The 17,202-nt window shown below is 44.6% G+C and overlaps 4 protein-coding genes across 4 annotated transcripts; 2 read left to right on the forward strand and 2 right to left on the reverse strand.

The window, feature by feature from the left end:
* Positions 1 to 82: 82 nt before the first annotated feature.
* On the reverse strand, positions 83 to 4,001 carry GCG54_00001048 (uncharacterized protein; the record flags this gene model as incomplete). The annotated part of the gene is made up of 2 exons (XM_045401175.1): positions 83 to 2,826; positions 2,882 to 4,001. 2 exons carry the CDS (start codon positions 3,999 to 4,001, stop codon positions 83 to 85), a joined length of 3,864 nt encoding a protein of 1,287 aa, XP_045259100.1.
* A 1,525-nt stretch (positions 4,002 to 5,526) lies between these two features.
* GCG54_00001049 (uncharacterized protein) lies at positions 5,527 to 6,324 on the forward strand (the record flags this gene model as incomplete). Its single annotated transcript, XM_045401176.1, has 5 exons — positions 5,527 to 5,561; positions 5,612 to 5,722; positions 5,817 to 5,927; positions 6,015 to 6,102; positions 6,214 to 6,324. 5 exons carry the CDS (start codon positions 5,527 to 5,529, stop codon positions 6,322 to 6,324), a joined length of 456 nt encoding a protein of 151 aa, XP_045259101.1.
* A 2,862-nt stretch (positions 6,325 to 9,186) lies between these two features.
* Positions 9,187 to 10,413, forward strand: GCG54_00001050 (uncharacterized protein; the record flags this gene model as incomplete). The annotated part of the gene is made up of 6 exons (XM_045401177.1): positions 9,187 to 9,225; positions 9,486 to 9,513; positions 9,598 to 9,612; positions 9,690 to 9,739; positions 9,789 to 9,808; positions 9,858 to 10,413. The coding sequence occupies 6 exons, from the start codon at positions 9,187 to 9,189 to the stop codon at positions 10,411 to 10,413; spliced, it is 708 nt and encodes a 235-aa protein (XP_045259102.1).
* Positions 10,414 to 12,254: 1,841 nt separating this feature from the next.
* On the reverse strand, positions 12,255 to 12,729 carry GCG54_00001051 (uncharacterized protein; the record flags this gene model as incomplete). The annotated part of the gene is made up of 2 exons (XM_045401178.1): positions 12,255 to 12,334; positions 12,384 to 12,729. 2 exons carry the CDS (start codon positions 12,727 to 12,729, stop codon positions 12,255 to 12,257), a joined length of 426 nt encoding a protein of 141 aa, XP_045259103.1.
* Positions 12,730 to 17,202: the final 4,473 nt, after the last annotated feature.

The raw sequence follows: 17,202 nt of genomic DNA on the forward strand, positions 1-17,202 counted from the left end.
GCCTATAACTGTTCCATCCCTTTCAAGGCAAAAGTCTGATGAATAGCTTTATTCTGAAAGCATATAATTGAGTCTTTGAGCCTCAGGCTAAGAATCGAAGCCTGCCTTTGCCTCCCAGCAGAATATTTGCAGCCCTGAAGCGGCCTTGATGCATCGCCAGTTGTAGAGGTGTCATTCTATGACTGTCTACTACTCGTGTAGACGCACCCTCCTTTAGCAGAACCTTGATTGCATCTGAATGACCAAAGGAAGCTGCTGTGTGTAGAGCTGTTTGCCCACTTAAATCCTGATGATCAATGGTCGCCCCTAGATCAATCAGCAACTTCACCAAGGTCTTACTACCATGAAAAGCTGCGTGATGGAGAGGAGCGTGACCATGCTGATTTACCCTCTCGATATTCGCCCCTCGACGAACTAGCCTCTCGGCCATTGAAAGCCGACCATGCATAAAAGCTATTTCGAGAGGCGTATGACCATTTGCGTCCACATCATCTATAGACGCCTCATCTTCCAACACTTGCATTGCCATCAAGTCATCACGTACTATAGCTAACCTTAAGAAAGTCTGTATGGTTGCCAACCCCCTATCAATAAGCAATTGTGTGAGTCCACCATGTAAATGACCATGCCGCGAAGCAAGGGAAAGCAATGTTGAACGCGTCGAGCCAGGAGTAAAAATATCATCATCGAGCGTTGCTCCCCACTCGATAAGCTGTTGTACAAGGTCTGGGTGGTGTCTCCCAACAGCTATTGATATTGGGCGCTTTCCAGAGTGGTCTCTCAAGTTGATGTGTCTCAGTCTTTCTTGACGGTAGATGCTTTGTGGGTCGCTAATTGTTTTCACAGCTCTCGATAACGAATTCGATTCGTCAGTCACCTGTTCATCAGATGAACCACATTTTCCCAGCAGCAAGACTAGCGCATCCTTGTTGCCGGCGATCGCAGCCGAGTGAACTGGGGACTGGCCTTTCGTGTTCAGACTTGTACAATCGAAGTGAGCCGAGTCAATCAGTATTTTGGCGAGAGCTTTGTGACCTGTCTCAATAGACCAATGAAGTGGTGTCGAATCGGCTCCTTTGAAAGAGCCAAAATCGCGATAATGATTCGTAGACAAGAACAGTTCGTTATGATCACAGTAGGGATCGGCTTGACCAAGGAGTGTCTTGGCGGCAGCCCAGTGGCCCTTAGACAGAGCAGCAAACAGGGGATACCCGTACCATTCTCCTTTGGGATGAACCTCCGGATGGCGGCGAATATAATGTTGCAAGAGCGTGACGAAGTTGTTCTCCGCCAGAATATATACGAACGTGGTTGTCGAAGTGCTCCGGGAAAATCGACCGTTTTCAAGTAAGTCTGTAAGACGCACCCAGTCCTTCAGTGGGAACTGGTCCGTAAACTCATCTTGAGAGAGGCTTTCCGCTGCTGCATTGGCATGATGAAGTACATGTTTAGCCGCATATCTCAGAAATGGGAACTTGTCGGCGATCATGCAGCGAGCCTTCCGTATCTCCAGTGATAGATTAGCGGCAACGCTGTGAGGGCCTACATGAGAAAAGCAGCATTGTTTCAGTTTCTCATGACTCAGAGCTCGAAAGTTGCCATCCAGTTCGGGCCAAAGATCTTTGATGCCACCGTCCTTCATGAAGAAATCGGCCACCGACTCATGTATGAATTGTACGGTACCGCGACCCGACTCGGTGACCTCAGCTAGTCCTTTAGAGGAGCCGACGATGAACAGCTTCATCATTTTATCGGCATCTAATCTGGGGTTGTACGCAGCCATCTCCTGATGGAAATCGGGAAGTCCGGACAACATCGCGAAATAGAATTCCTGCGTAGTCATAGGTCTTGCCGAAAACAAAATCCATTGGATACAAAGCAGGAGCTCGTCTTTGTTGTAGTCATCGCGTCTCAGGAGATCCTGAAATAGCTCACTCAGCCCACGTGGTATTTCGCGTAGTCGTTTTTCAGCTCTGAACCAAGAACCTCTGGTAAGTTCTTTATTCAGGATTTCCACGACTAAAACAACCCACATGAAGACACCTCCGGCCTTATGAAGAATTTCGGCCCGAAGATTGTCCACCCTTGGACTTTCGTCAACCCTGAGACGTCTGTTGACGTATTTTTCGAGATCTTGTCCGTGACCAGGCTGAGCCTCAAGGGTAAGCTTTAGACTGTGTCGGATATTAACGTGAGGATAATGACGGCTCGAGAAACAGACGTTTAACCGGACACCAGTTTCCACGGCTTGTTCTCCAAGATCTTCAAAGAATACAACCATTTCCCGGACCTGAGTCTCGTCACACTCGTCAAGGGCATCAATAAAGCAGATCAAATGCCGCTGACCAAGAGCCCGGATGGCGTCGCGGAGCAATTCCTGGAGAGCATCCACCGTCGGACACTTTATCCGCTCAACTGAGATTAATGCTGGGTCGTCAAGAACTTGTTGTAAATCCGGAAATCTTTCAAGAATCTGAAACAGAAGAGATCGGTACAGTCCAAATATGGTCTTCTCGATAGCTTGGCCCCGAGCGTTGAAGGAAAAGAAAATTATGGCGGTGTCTTTCCCAGATGTCTTGCTCGCGCGGGTAGAAGCAAATTTCATGATTGTTGACTTTCCGGCACCAGGCTTCCCGCTGAGCCATAGAAATCCAAGATGCTTGGACGACAGGGAGGGATCAAGCCATTGTTCATAAAAAGGATCATGAAGTAGCCATTCGCACGTCTTTATTTGTGCTGTCTTGATGTCTTTATAGCGAGCGTCAATCTGATCAAATCGCAATGATTGCAACAGGTGCTTTCGACAGATTTGGAGTTTCTTGTGCCCTGTAGCCGCGTAAGTATTGCTCCTAGATTAAAATGCACTTCATTTTGGACCTACAATTATCGATGGGCGTTCCCCGCGGATAAGGATCCACGATGCTGTCTGGCGTGAGAGCCGTGACAAGCTCTTTGGTGTAAGCCGCCGCCGTAGCAGCCGCGTATCTTTGCCATTGCTTATTCTTGTGTGAATCGGAGTAATCGCAGATACCACGGATCACTATGCCTGGTAAAGTATTTGCGACACCGGCAGCTTCCATCTCAAAGCAAATTACTCCAAGCTTCTCTGCCAAGTCATCTCGAATCAAACCAGATTTGATGACTTGGTTCCCTGATGCAACACCACCGTAATGAATCCTAGGATTGGTCGTCCCCCGTCGCCTCCGATAGCGTATCTCACGCTCGCTGCAGTTGCTGCAGTCCGTCACCGTCGACCGATCGTGTTCGTATGCAGCGACGAATAACCGATCATTCGCTGAGGCTGGGTAACTATAGTGGGATAGTTCTGAATACCGCTCCTGCATATCGTTCAAGAAAAAAGGGGTCAGACTTTGCATCGATTCGTGAATTGCCCGGAGTTTGGAAACCGCTTTGAGCAAAACCAGGGGCGGCTTAGTCGCGGATGCCGTTCCTTGCAATCCCTGACTCGTCATTTTCCCGAGGTCGTGCTGTATCACACTTTCTCCGACAACGATATCGCCTAGTCGAATGTCGACTGCGTCACTTGGAACGCCTCCGCCGATTCCAACCATGAAACTAACTCGAACTGATGTGAAGCTTCGTAACAAATTACTCGCCACATCTGCCGCGTTGTTTGTGCCAAAGTTACCGGTGGGCAAGCACGCCATCACAATATTGTGCGTCCCGATATTTCCGAGGATATACGCGTTGCTGTCGTTTTCTGGGGTTGGTAAGGTCTCGTGGATGCAATCCATCATGGCACGACTAGCGGCCAACTCGATAGGAAGAGCGCATATCCAGCCCAGAGTATAGTCTTCGCGTTGGAGCCTCACGTTCGATGGACTCTGTGGATCAGATTCTCTGGCCCTGAAGTCGTCCTCGACGTCCCCGCGTGAGGCTCTGCGACGTTTCGACAAGCCTCGTCGACTGTCATCGCTATCACCTTCACCGAATGTTCTTTTTCCACCGATTTTGTCTTCTTCAAGGATGTTCTCAGACATTGCAGGCTCGGTGCACCAGGGTCTCCGCAAATGCTACTAGAATCGACTATACTCTCCTCACGCTGGATCAAAATATTGTTGGGTTGATCATCGTAATCAGGTGACTAGGCTCAAATCAGATGGTTATCTAGAAACCACTCAGAACTGTTTACAAAAGAAGGTTCCTTTCGCGACGTCGGATATTATATCAAAAGCAAAGATCATGATACTGCCTTGCGAGGCTGCGAGAGAAAGCCTTACTTGGCTGCGGGGATGTGGGGATGTATTACCCGTGTAAGCCCGAGTCTCTTGTGTGGTACCTGTATTTGTCCAATCATCGCCCGCTCAACTTTTTGACCAAATTTCTGGAGCCGTACCAATTAAGATCGCGGTTGATCACCAAAGCCAAGCACATATCACGTTTGATGGAGTCCCTAGGTTATTGGTTGCTGTCTGATCCATGTGGTGGGGCCGAAATGTTCGCATTCAAGTCCATGCTAAAGTAGCGCAGGGCCAAAGTCTGGAGGCGAGAGCTTCTACGCGGAATGTTGTTTGGTGTTCTCTTAACTCAGTAAAATTTACCAACTGCATGTCGCTGGTCACGAAAGCTTGTATCATGAATTGCGATGCTGTTGAATGATTGGCGCGATGTTCAGTACCATGACGAGTCGTGGCTCAAATCAGGGAAAACGGCGGTCGGGCCAGGCAGCCCAGGCCGGTCGGTATGTCGCTGCCTACCTCTCGCTTCATAAACTCCCGTTAAATCAAGTCGCACCCCCAATATTCCCTGATCATTAATGAGTAAATGGGTTTGGCTTTTCCTAAAGACTCTATTCTGTATGCCCTCTCACCTAGACATTTAAGTTCTATGGCATTGAGGCGCGGATCAACTTCCAAGCCGATGAAAATCTGTGAGAAATGCTGTAATATGAATAAACGCCTTCCCCCAAACATTCCAAGAAATTTTTCTTTTTCTTTTTAGAAAAATATAACCAAAAGAAAAAACAGCGGATATAATTTCATTAAAACGAAAGTGTCTGGACAGAAAGCGCGTTCTGCTCCGTATCCTACAGTAACAACAAGGTGCGCTGTCAATTTTGACGATCAAGTGATGTCAGCCCAAGGCCCAGACCGCGTACCGAATACTTATGGGGTACCCGCGCTGCACAACACGCTGCGTGTTTGCCATACAGAAAATGTTAACGACGCGTGATGCCGGGGAAACAAATGGGTAGGTGCGGCTCCGTCGTCATAATCGTGGGGATCGTCAGGAGAGGGCGGCTTGGGACTGGGTTGTTTGCCTAGCAGCAACGTCACTGCTTGTTTTGGTTGGAGAAACTGCAGGAAGGCAGCTGCTGCCTGCCTTTTGGATGACATTCGGCCGCTACTTCCCTGGGAAGAAAAAACAAGTTGGAGAAAGCATAAAAGACATCGGATCTCAGTGTTGTTGACGTGAAATCTTTTCGTTCGATCGACATTGAAGATACCCACCTGCGACCGTCAACAACGACCCAGATACCACACATCACCACACCAAACCATCAACATGGCCAGCACTAACCCCGCAAACTTCGCCAACCTGTTCGTCCATCCCACTTTCCCAACGAGGACACTCTAGCTAAAAATTCCAGCCCTACCGAGGAAGTCCAGGCAATCGCAGCCAAAGGCGGCCAGGCCAGCCATGGCCCCGAGGAGGTCATCTCCCCGACCGGCAACCTGAACCCAGGCAACTTCCAGAACCGGTATGCACCTTCCTTCCTTAAATGACAATTCCCCGCTCTATCCGAAGGGGAGGATGCATCTCAATATCTGGGAGGTTGACTGACGTGCGTGCAGCCCCACCGAGGAAGTCCGCGAGATCGCAGCCAAGGGCGGTCACGCCAGCCACGGCTCCGGTACCCACACCTCGGAGGCCGGCAACGGCAATCCCGCCAACTTTGCCAACCGGTACGACCCGCTCCCGCCCCGCTCCGGCATTTGAACCTTCCATTGAGGGTTGCTACGTGCATCCTGCTAACTTTTCTCCCACCAAAGGCCCAAGGAGGAAGTGCAAGAGATTGCCGCCAAGGGCGGTCATGCCAGCCACGCGGGTGGTTTCGCCAGCATGGACCCCGAGAGACAGGTGCGTTTATTCGTAGTCGCTACAGAAGTTCCTTTCCCAGAGTGCTGGTTGTCATGGTTGGCGTCGCGATTCTAGAACACCGTTTCGCTAACCGTTGCTTGTTTATCACAGCGCGAGATCGCGTCCGAGGGCGGCAAGGCGTCGTCCGGGTCCTTTGAGCCCGGCTCCGAGAAGGCGCGGGAGGCTGGTCGCAAGGGTGGTCTCACCGGTGGTTCTGCTTAAACACTTCCACTGCGCAAGCAACATTGTACGATAGAAGAAGGGCCACGACTTGGTGAGCAAATAGGGACATGATCTGCAGGGTCTCCGTCGAATGATTATCTGATATTTTCTCAACATTTGCGTTTGTTGTGCTTGTCAGGGTGTTTCGCCCAACGTTCGGGCCGCGCGCGGATATGCCTTCCGCTGCGGCCAGAAAAGCTTGGACACACTCAGATGTTTGTGGGTGATATCGGATCAATAACAATCACGGGCGTACTGGTAGGGATGAGTCTAGGCCCTCGGCATATGACATTGATCTGGTTTTCGTCTCGACTTACATGAAGTGTGTTTATCTGGCACTCGCCCTCCCGGATTCCCAGGATACAAAGCCTGCCAGCGAAGGAAACACTTCCTCATAATGCAAAGAAAGCAGATCGGAAACGAAGCGGCTGCCACCAGATTGTAACCTTTCCAATCGTGGTTGGTGGGAAAAGGCGGCGCCAGCTTACCGGAAGTCTCCCTCGGCAAGCGCCGACCGGAGAGTTTCCCCCCTCTGCGTTTTCTTGTTTACCCCACCCAGTGGCCCGCGGCCCCGGCAGTCCCTGCGCGCGATGCAGCAGCAGCAGAAAAGAAAGGATGAGGCTGTCCTTACGCTGTGAGTGTGGGTAGACACCAAGGTTTGTCCGCGGATAAGGGTCCGGCGCAAGGTCCTCCGTCAGCATGGCCAGCAGTCACCAAAGCAAGTACTCGTACGTGTAGCAGCCACGTTGGGCGTCCCAGGCCGGTTAGACGGCTTCCTAATGCAAGCACTAAGTAGGTACGAACACAGCGATGCTGCAGGTTCGCTGGGCTGGTGATGGCCTGCGGCGGGAATTGCCCCAGGTGGGTGGTATTCAACGTATCAAGGTCGACGGCCCATTGCGATGGTCTGGAACGGGTGCCGCAGCACGGTGACGTAGACGAGGTGAAACCAGGCACCTCGATCGATCTTGGTCCAGCGACAGCAGGACCAGCACCAGTGCCCACGGAGAAGTCATTACCGCTTCTTTTTTGTTTTCCCCAACCTCGCAGTGCTGTAAAGTATGGCGGTGACTAATTCCATTTATTGGAAAGAGGGAGGGAGCAATAAAGTAAAGTAAAGATAAGCTGCGCAGCGGGCATCATCATGCAGTGCTGGCACTTAATCTACCAGCTACAAGACACCGTCGCAGCCAATGTCACAGGCCGGACACGCAGAGCGGCACCCCAGATTCGGAGAGATGGCGTTCCAGATCTCGTGCCACTTTCTCTTTGCCCTTTCTCCTCTTTGCCCAACTTGGGCCTGGCTGCCATCGCAGATGATCGGCCCAGGTTTCGTCCTTCTTTTTTTGCTTTTTGGGTTTTGCTAGGCCAGCCCTGAAAGTATGTAAACTGGCGTGCTCCCACTGCCCATCTGCTAGGCTGCCCGTCCCTGGATGTTTTGCTCTGCTATTTGAAAAAAGGTGCTCGCCTACTACGTACGCTCTTACCGCTCGAGATTCGGAGAGTCTGAATTGGCTTTTCTCGTATTTCAGTAATCAGTGAAACCTACCGACTACCCTCTCCCCCGGGGGATCCCCAGACAATCCGCGGTCGAATTGGAAACAGGACCCCGTCGAGTCTGTTGGGTCGTACGATGGCCGCGGCAGTGGGAGCTCCAGCAGCGTCCTCGAGCAGTCCTTTCAGCGTGCCAAGGTGTGTTCAATCTTCTCAGTGTCAGTTGTTCATGGCCTGCATTCCCGTCATCAGTGTCTTGTGACCCCTCCCCCGCTGTGCTGTGCTTCAGTGGAGGAAACGGCGAGGCCGCACCAGTCGAGTGGCTTTCCGGGCTGCGAGAAGCCCGACGCACCCGGTGGCCCCAGCTCCCCAGCCCCCACCCAATTGGACCAGCATGCGCCTCAAGTGTGGCTCATCCGTCACGCCAGCTGGCCAATGCTTCTGCTGCTTGGAGGGGTGCTCAGCCACGGCCACGTCCTCGTACCCTCGTCATTCGTCGCTGGTGTCGCTGCATCGTCAGTCATCAACGCGAATCGAGGTGCACCGCAAGCCTCATTCGCAATGCTGTCTGGCCCCTACCGCCCTAGATTTCAGCCCAGTCCGTTCCCAGTTTTTCGTCTCTGCGCTGGTGCAACTTCGCTCCTATCCAAAAACACAGCAACACCACAGCACAGCACAGCACAATCCCCCCAGACAAACGGGCAGACCAGAGCAGCGTCTGTTCTTCCCCACCCCGTCGCCGCCGCCGCTAGCACCTGGTCGAGGTGACCCTGTGACTGGATCCCCCAGGCAGATCCCAAAGTGAAAGGACCCAGACCAGCGCCCACGACAGAGAAAGAGAAGAGAGAAGCCGGAGACCCTCCTCCATCCCCGCCCAAAAAATTGCAGCACCACCGAAAAAAGGAAACCGCCTCGTCCAGGGTCCCTTTCTTTCTGCAGGGTGTCTGTTTTTCTTTTTGGGCTTTGATTTTTTTCAAACATCTCGTCATCCCTCCCCCATCCCTCATTCCCCGAATTGTTTACATTCCCATTTCCCCTCTCCCCCTCCTTCTCCTCTCAACTCTCTCCCAAACACCACGAGCAGGTGTGATCGATCCCCCAGAAAGATCGACACAACCCTCGCCCAAACCGACTTAACCTCCCCTCTGACGCAACTTCCTCGACCTAAACAGCCGCTTCCTCGCTTTCCGTCGTCATCACCACCAACAACCACAACCACAACCGCCGCCGCCTCTGCAACCGCACCGCGAAAGCTCCGACAGCTCCTCCTCCTCCGCGCAAACGCCCTCGTCCGCGTCCCTCTCCCCGACACCGAGCTCCAGCAGCAGCATCACCAAGTCCGGCCAGAGGTCGGAGTCGCGGCTCAGCATGCCTTTCAGGAAGATGGCCCGTCACTTTGGTGACACTGTAAGACTCTCTGCCTCGTTTTTTCCTCCCGCGCGACGGCAACCCGTCGCTGCCGCGTCGCACTGCTCTCACATCGTCCGACACGGCGGTCGGGCACATGGCCTGTCCTCCTGCCATCATCTCGTCGCCGTCGCAGGTTGCGCAGAGCAGAGCGACAACGCAGGGCGGGCGAACGCGGGGTACACTTTCCGGCGGGTGATGCCCGTTTCAGCGCTGCACTCCAAAAACAGACGAGAGCTGACCAGTGCTTCTCTTTCTAGCTCTCCCCGCAGGCACCTTATTTGTCGTGTAAGTCACACCCCAACCCGCGAAACCCGCGCATCCGGCATGAACATCGGAAAGCCGAACTCCACTAACAGCCTTGCGTCGCAGATCATGATATCCTCCGTACGTTCCTGCGAAACGTTGCGCCCCGAGCCGCTTCGATCCGTCCCTCCCGAGGTCATCGAACTAACCCATCCCAGTAACCTACGAAGACATCAAGTCTCTGAAGAACGATTGGTTAACAGATAACGTATGTGACTCGCCCTCGTTCTCTCCTCGACACTCGCTAACGTCTCTAGAACATCGCCTTCTGGGAAGAGTACGACCCCTCAATGCTCCCCTCTCCCCCGCAAACCTAACAAACCTAGATGGCTCGAGCGCGAGATCCTCCCGAAATACCCCCAAGCCCGCATCATCCTCCTGCGACCGTCGATGACCTTCCTCTTAATGAAAGAACCCGACATGCGCCAAATCCGCTCCGCCCTCCCCGACTTTTCGAAAGTAACGCACATTTTCCTGCCGATTAACGATGCTCGAAACGTCGCACAGGCCGAGGGCGGCTCCCACTGGTCGCTTCTCCTCGTCTCCGCCATCGATGGCGTTGCCTTCCACTACGACTCCCTCGGCGGCGCAAACTACGCCGAGGCCCGCCTCGCGACGCAAAAAATGTCCGAAATCCTCGGCCGCCCCCTGAGGTTCCACAACCTCGACGACTCCCCGCAACAAGAAAACGGCTCCGACTGCGGCGTCTTCGTCTGCATCCTCATGCGCCACCTCCTCGTCAAGCGACTGCTCTCGGCCAATGCTAGGGAAAAGGTCAGCATGAGCATGGCGAACAAGCTCATCGACTCCCACGGTGGGCGCAAGGAGATGCTCAAGATTATCGAGAGCTTGAGAAAAGAAGGCGAGAGGAGGAGATCGTAAGCGACTTCCTTTACCACTCCCGAGTCCTGACCCCCGGACTTTTGCTTCTCGCAAAAATGCTTGTCTTGTGTCTTTGTTGTTATGCCTCCAAAAGCTTGTATCATAACGAAAGGGTTCCCTGACACCCCTTCTTTAAAAAGGAGAAGTGCGTCACCGTACTCGTCGAAGACGCCGCCGCGAATCGAGTAACTCCTCCCGACGACCGATCGATCACACCGAAATGACGATTACCACTACTACACACACTTTCATTCTTCTCTAATGTTTTCGATAAACGATATCCACGAAGGCATGTACCCATTGTATTTGTTCTCCAACAACCTACCGTCCGAATAAGCAACACAAAAAAATGTGACGAAGTATGAGCGATTGGCGAGAGGATGTGGATGGAGATTTAGCGGGCGGACACATCGATCGAATTGGAGTACGAAGTAGTCGAACAATTCCGGATTTTCGGGAGGGAGGGTTCTTATAGATGGTGAGGGGTTCGATGAGGAAGTATGCAGAGGAAGGAACGGTAGGGAGGAACGGCATTGGTTGACTTAACGTTGATGACCCGGAGACGGCCGGAGACGGGGAACAGGCGAGGCGTTTAAGGCGTGCTCAACACGTGGAGACTTTCAAGAAGCGGGGCGATGGTCTATTTTTACTCTTGACTTCGATGGCGCGGAACGCAATGTCTAAGTAGGCATGCATGTACATGTCACATGAATTCTGAAGCTTTCAATCCCGCATGGTGAATGCGCTGTGCCAGCGTTAACATCATACCTATCACAAAGTGCGGAGAGGGCGTTCTTTACGCAGTATATCAGTCATGCTGATGTTCGCGAACGATAAATTGAGGCACAGAGGCAAGTAAGATGCGGTCCAACTAGACTTGTGTTATAATGTGGCAGAGACGTCCGGATTCATCCTGACATCCTTCACGATGAGAATGTTTCATCATAAGTTCGTAAGTTTCGTTCCAGGATAATTATTGCGGCCACGAGGATGGATGGGGTTTGTCCTTGGTAGTTCAAATAATTAGCAAGAAGAGATCTGCAACTTGTGACTAACCTCGCGTTACAGACGCACAAAGAAGTTGAATTACCGACGTGGAGAAATGTGTGGTACGGAATAAATGCTGGCTATGTCTCTAATCTAAGGAAATTCAACGGAAAGATCTGGTCTAGAATTGTAAATGGACCCTAAGACTGCAACATATATGTGCCTTGACTTCAGTCGCTGTTCAGGGGGAATCCACAGAAACCTCCTACCGTTCATAAGAATCCAGCTGATTTCCGATCCAAAGCTCAAACCAGAATTTATGCTTGGGTACAGAGTTGCAGAACCCTTTGTTGAAATCGTTTTTGGCGTGGTATTCAGGTCGATAGTTCCAAGATCAGTGTGGAGGTAATATTTCGAAATGTCAAATCGAATCCATGCAACGTCCAATTTCGAAGACGTCTGATCGTCGAAGTCGGGGTGATCGTGGGGGCCGATCTTTTGAAGTGAGATTACTATCAGGCGGCCTGCGCGCCTGTATAGTTCAATGGTTTCCAGGTGCCTTCCCATGCCTACATCAGTAATATGAATCTGGCCCATGAAAACTTCAGCCAGGTGTATCCTTTCGTTCAAAATCGTTGCGGTACACGGGGCGTCGCCACCACTCTGAATCGTTCGTATACACTTGCCAGTCTCCCTATCCCAGACGGTTGTTCTGTGACGGGACACTGCGATAACGCGGCTACCTCCTGAGGCGAAAGACACAGTGTGAATCAGCTCAAAAAATGGTTTGAGTCCTGCGGTCGGGTTGGACGTGAATACAACTGCCATATTGGTGTCTAAGGGGCGTTAATACGTTAGCGGAAGTGTGCTTCGCAGAAGTAGCCAGAGGGATCAGAGAGGGGCTGCCCAACCTTTCGCACTCTGCTGTGTTGCTCTGATTGATGATATTGCAGTGCCTATAATACTGAGTTGGCGCGACGTACGTGGATCTGTGGACGGATCGAATCTCCTGGTTGGGCTTGGTAGAGGATAGGTATATCGTTGATCTATCGTCGAATCCCAGAGCTTGATCGACTTGTCAGTCGAAGCTGTCGCAAACAGATCCCCACTTGAGGAAAATGCTATTGAGGTGATACGTCCGTCATGACCACTCTGCATGTGCTTGGTCCGGTTTGTGGCCCGGTCCCATAGACGTATGCCACCTCCCAGGACAGCTGCACATTTGGTGCCATCCAATGAGACTGCGAAGGCGTCAACCTTCCTAGAGACCTTGTTAGATTTATCTCCAGCAGAGGGCCTTTTAGCACTTGTATTCGTAGACTGTTCCATCATGATAGGGCGAATTTCAAGGCCTTTTTCTGTGGCAAATGCTATACGGGAATAGTCGTGTGGAAAGGTCACCGGTATTGAATACTCATGAGAATGATGTTGAATGCAGGCTCCAGTAGTTATCTGCTAAGCTTTGACAGCGTTGTCTTCCGAAACTGAGACAAGCAGGGAACCGTCGCCAGAAAATGCTACTGAAGTAATATAGGCTTAGTGACCTTTGAAGTTGCGTATGTATCTGCTACTCTTTAAGTCCTACACTTGAACGGATTAGTTGTAGGAGCCTGATGTAAGTGTGAGCCTATCGTGTATAGGCTTCAAACTATTTATAGATACCTATATAGGTATATACCTATATAGTTTATAGGTTATAGAGGGGTATCTAGGTAGGTACTAAGTAGGTATAGGTATTAAGTAAGATTTTAATATTTAGGTATTAGGTATATAGGTATAATAGGGACTATAATTTAGGTTCTAGGTAAAGGTCTATTTAATAAGTATAATATACTAAGATAAGTTTAGAGAGGAATTAAAACTTAAATTAAAGTATCTAAACTATATAGGAGATAAATTAAACTATTCTACTATATTACTAATTTCTAATAAGGGAAATTCACTATAATCTATTTTATTTATAATCTTTTAGCTACTTAATTATTCTCTTATTCTCTAACTTAATAATAAGGGGGAATATCTATAAGCTTATAAACTTTATTATAATATACTTAAATTTAAAAGTAATATCTAAGAGGTTTAATTTAGTTTATTATTAAAACTTAAGACTTAGCTATTAACTTTAATAAATTTTATATCTAAAAACTCTAGTTATACTAAGTCTTAAATATCTTAAGTATTATTATTATTATTATTACTTAAGATATTAATAATATCTTAAGTATACTTAATAATAAACTTATAAGAGATAGTATAAAAACTTTTAATATTAAGAACTTTATATTAGAATATTTAGTAAATTAATATAGTATAATCTTTATTAAGTTTCTTAAGTATATTATTTTCTAAAATAAAAAGCTTTAAATTAGAGAATAAAAGCTATTTCTACTACTTATTCTAAATAGTAAGAAGGAGTTAATAGAAAATTATCTTAAGTTTTATATTAAAGTATAAATAGTAATAGATATATCTATTAAAACTAAATACTTATTTAAGAGGGATAATACTAAGGAAAATATAAAGATAATTATAAGCTATTTTATAGAAGCTATAATATTTTAGATCTTTTTTTAAGTTTCTCTAGAAGTTTTAGATTAATTACTTAGTATAATAACTTTATACTAATTTAGTATTATTTCTAAAAAAGGGGGGATTATAGTATTTATACTTTTTAAGGAAATTATAAATAATATTAAATCTATTTAAAGGAAATATTTATTTTTAGTTCTAAAGAAGTATATAAGCTAAGTAATTAAAATAATATTATAATAAGATTATTATAATAGGATTATTATAATAAAATTTTTATAAGGATTATTATAATAGGTTATTATAAAGATAGAAGAAAAGTTATAATATACTTATTTCTTAAGATTTTAGAGTATTAAAGCTATTAAACTATAGATAAATCTATAAACCTTATCTAGAGTAGATTTTAAGTTCTCTAAGCTATCCTCATAGTAGTCTTTAGTATAGATTTTAGTAAACTCTTTCTAAGTAATATTAGCTAATAAGCTAGAATAAGCTTTATAAACACTATAAAATCTTAGATTATTATTTACTATATCTAGTATAGATAAAGGATATAGGAATAATAAAAATATATAAAAAAATTAATCCTTTTCTTATAGTAACTAATACTTCTTAAGTTTATCTACTACTACTTATACTACTTTTTAAAGAGATAAAACTTAATATTTATTCTTATTAGTATTAAGCTTCTTAATAGCTTCTTAATACTTTATTAAATAGTTATAATAGATCTTTATAAAAGTGATTATATAAATAATATTAATAGCTTAATCCTAGCTTAGAATATATATAATAATAAGGAAGTATATAGAAATATTAAGGATAACCTTAATTTAGTACTATTTATTAGCTTCTAGCTTAAAAGAGATATTATTACTATAGTTATTAAACTAAGTATTAATTAAAGTTTAAAGTTTAAGAGTGTAAACTAATATTAATATAGTTAAGTTCTAATAAGTCTTTATATTAATAATTAGATATTTAAAGTACTTTATAAAGTTCTTATTTTTATTATTTTTCTAAAATACTAGAAACTCTAAAGAGTATATTAAACTAGATTTAATCTTTAGTATAAGGTATTAAACCTAAAAGGTTATAAATAATAATAGATATAAAGGATTAGGAATAAGGTACCCTACTTTAGTAATTACTATAATAAGTATTAAAGTATAGTATCCTTTAATTTAACTTTCTAATAGTGAAATCCTATTTAGACTATAATTAATAGAGGTCTTATTATCTAAATAAACTTCCTAATCTATATTCTATAAAATAGAGGTAGCCTACCTTATTAAGGTTTATTATAGTAGCATAATAGCCTTAATAACTTCTTTATTATTTATATTTAATATATATTATATAAGGTTACTTATTATAAGTATATAAGTAACTTTAAGGTAATTATATAGTTCTTAAACTATAAGGTTAATAATATAGGTGAGGTATTAAATATAAATAACTTTAGGTTATTGTTATACTATAGTTTAGGATTTCCCTGTGATTTCCTAGAGGGGATTAAGCGTGGAATTCCCTAGGATTTCCCTAGGATTTCTCTAGGAAACTATATATAGAATCCTAAGAGATTTCCTAGAGATTTCCCTAAGATTTCCCTAGGAAATACTTAGAGTATTCCTCAGAGAAATCTCCTAGGAATCCCTTAGAAGAAGTATTATAATATTATATCTTTTTACTTATACCTACGCATAATAATTAGTAGTATAACTAATTTCTAGTTAATAGAGCGGTAACGCTATTTAGATTAGTAGAAAGAAAAGTTAATAAAGTATTAACTCTTTCTAATCTTATTAGGATAAGTAATAAACTAATAACCTTATTGAGAATATACTATAATTACTATATTTATAGACTTAAGGGAACTATAAGATATTCCTTAGAATCTTAAGGAACTATTTATACCTTTAGACCTCTTTAATACTACTAAATTCCTTTATAGTTATTAAGTTTACTATAACTAGCTCTACTTTCTTATTATACCTACCTTTCTTATTAATTAACTTCTATTAGTAGTGAAATCTGCTTTTAATATAAAGAGAAATTAATACCTAATTATAGAGGAAGCTAAGAAGAATATTAAGACTTATTTAACTTATCTAAGTTAGTTTAAGAAAAATATCCTCACCTAGCTAGATAGGGAAGAGTATTATTAAATAGTTATCTTTAACTACCTTAAAAAAAGGCTACTACTTTAATAGTATAATAATATAGAAGTAAGTAGTAGTAAAGCTCTAACTAGATAACTTTTAAACTCACCCTTATTATAAAAAAGCTAGAATACTTAGAAACTAGTTACCTTAATTTTAGTAGATCTACTAGAGACCCTAATAACTTAGGGAGAACTATATATTACTATTAAAATCCTAGAAATATAAGGAGTAGCTAAGATATTTTATCTCTTAATAGGTGAACTCTTAATAAGAAGCTTACGCCTAGCTAGTATACTACTACTAAGTAATATATCTTACTCTAAACTACTTATAAAGCTATAGTATAGAATCTCTAATACTAACTAAGATTTCCCTATAGTTTATTATATATAGTACTTAAAGTTTCTAATTAGAATGCTATAAAATAAGCACTAGGAAACTAGCTAAGCTTCTTCTACTAAGATAGGTAAGATATTATAGAAAAGACTACTAAAGTTAGAGCCATCTAGTAATAATAGTAGTACTAGAGGTAATAAAGCTAAGAAGGTTTTCTAGGGTAATATTTAATTTTACGTAGAAGAAATTAGATAGTTTAAGCTAATATTAAGATATAATAACTTTAAGTATAGTTAACTAGAAGGTACTAAAACTATTTAGATAAGTGTTAAGTAGTTTATTAATTTATTTAAATGATATGCTCTCTAGTCTCTATAATATGCTATTACTACTACTACTAACCTATATTTCTATCTACTAGGTATAGTATAAGACTAGTTTACTAGAGATTTATCTCTAGAATAGTAAGTGTTATTATATAGCCTTCACGATAGACTAGATTTATAGGCAAAATAGCTACTGAAATATTTTTATATACCTTATACTATTATATATACTTACCTAAATCACTTTTAGTATACTTTAGAAGATATAAGGGATAATAAGGATCTTAGATATTTTATAGCTAAGGTTAGCTAACTAGTATATACTTATAACTATCTAAAGTCTTAGATATTTAGGCTAGTTTATAACTAAATTAACTCTAATCTAATTGCTAGATAACCTTAACTAATTAGCTAAGAGGACTGAGACTTTTAGCTCTAAGAAC

The sequence above is a fragment of the Colletotrichum gloeosporioides genome, assembly GCF_011800055.1.
Source record: "Colletotrichum gloeosporioides strain Lc1 chromosome Unknown consensus_81, whole genome shotgun sequence".
Taxonomy (NCBI): Eukaryota; Fungi; Ascomycota; class Sordariomycetes; order Glomerellales; family Glomerellaceae; genus Colletotrichum; species Colletotrichum gloeosporioides.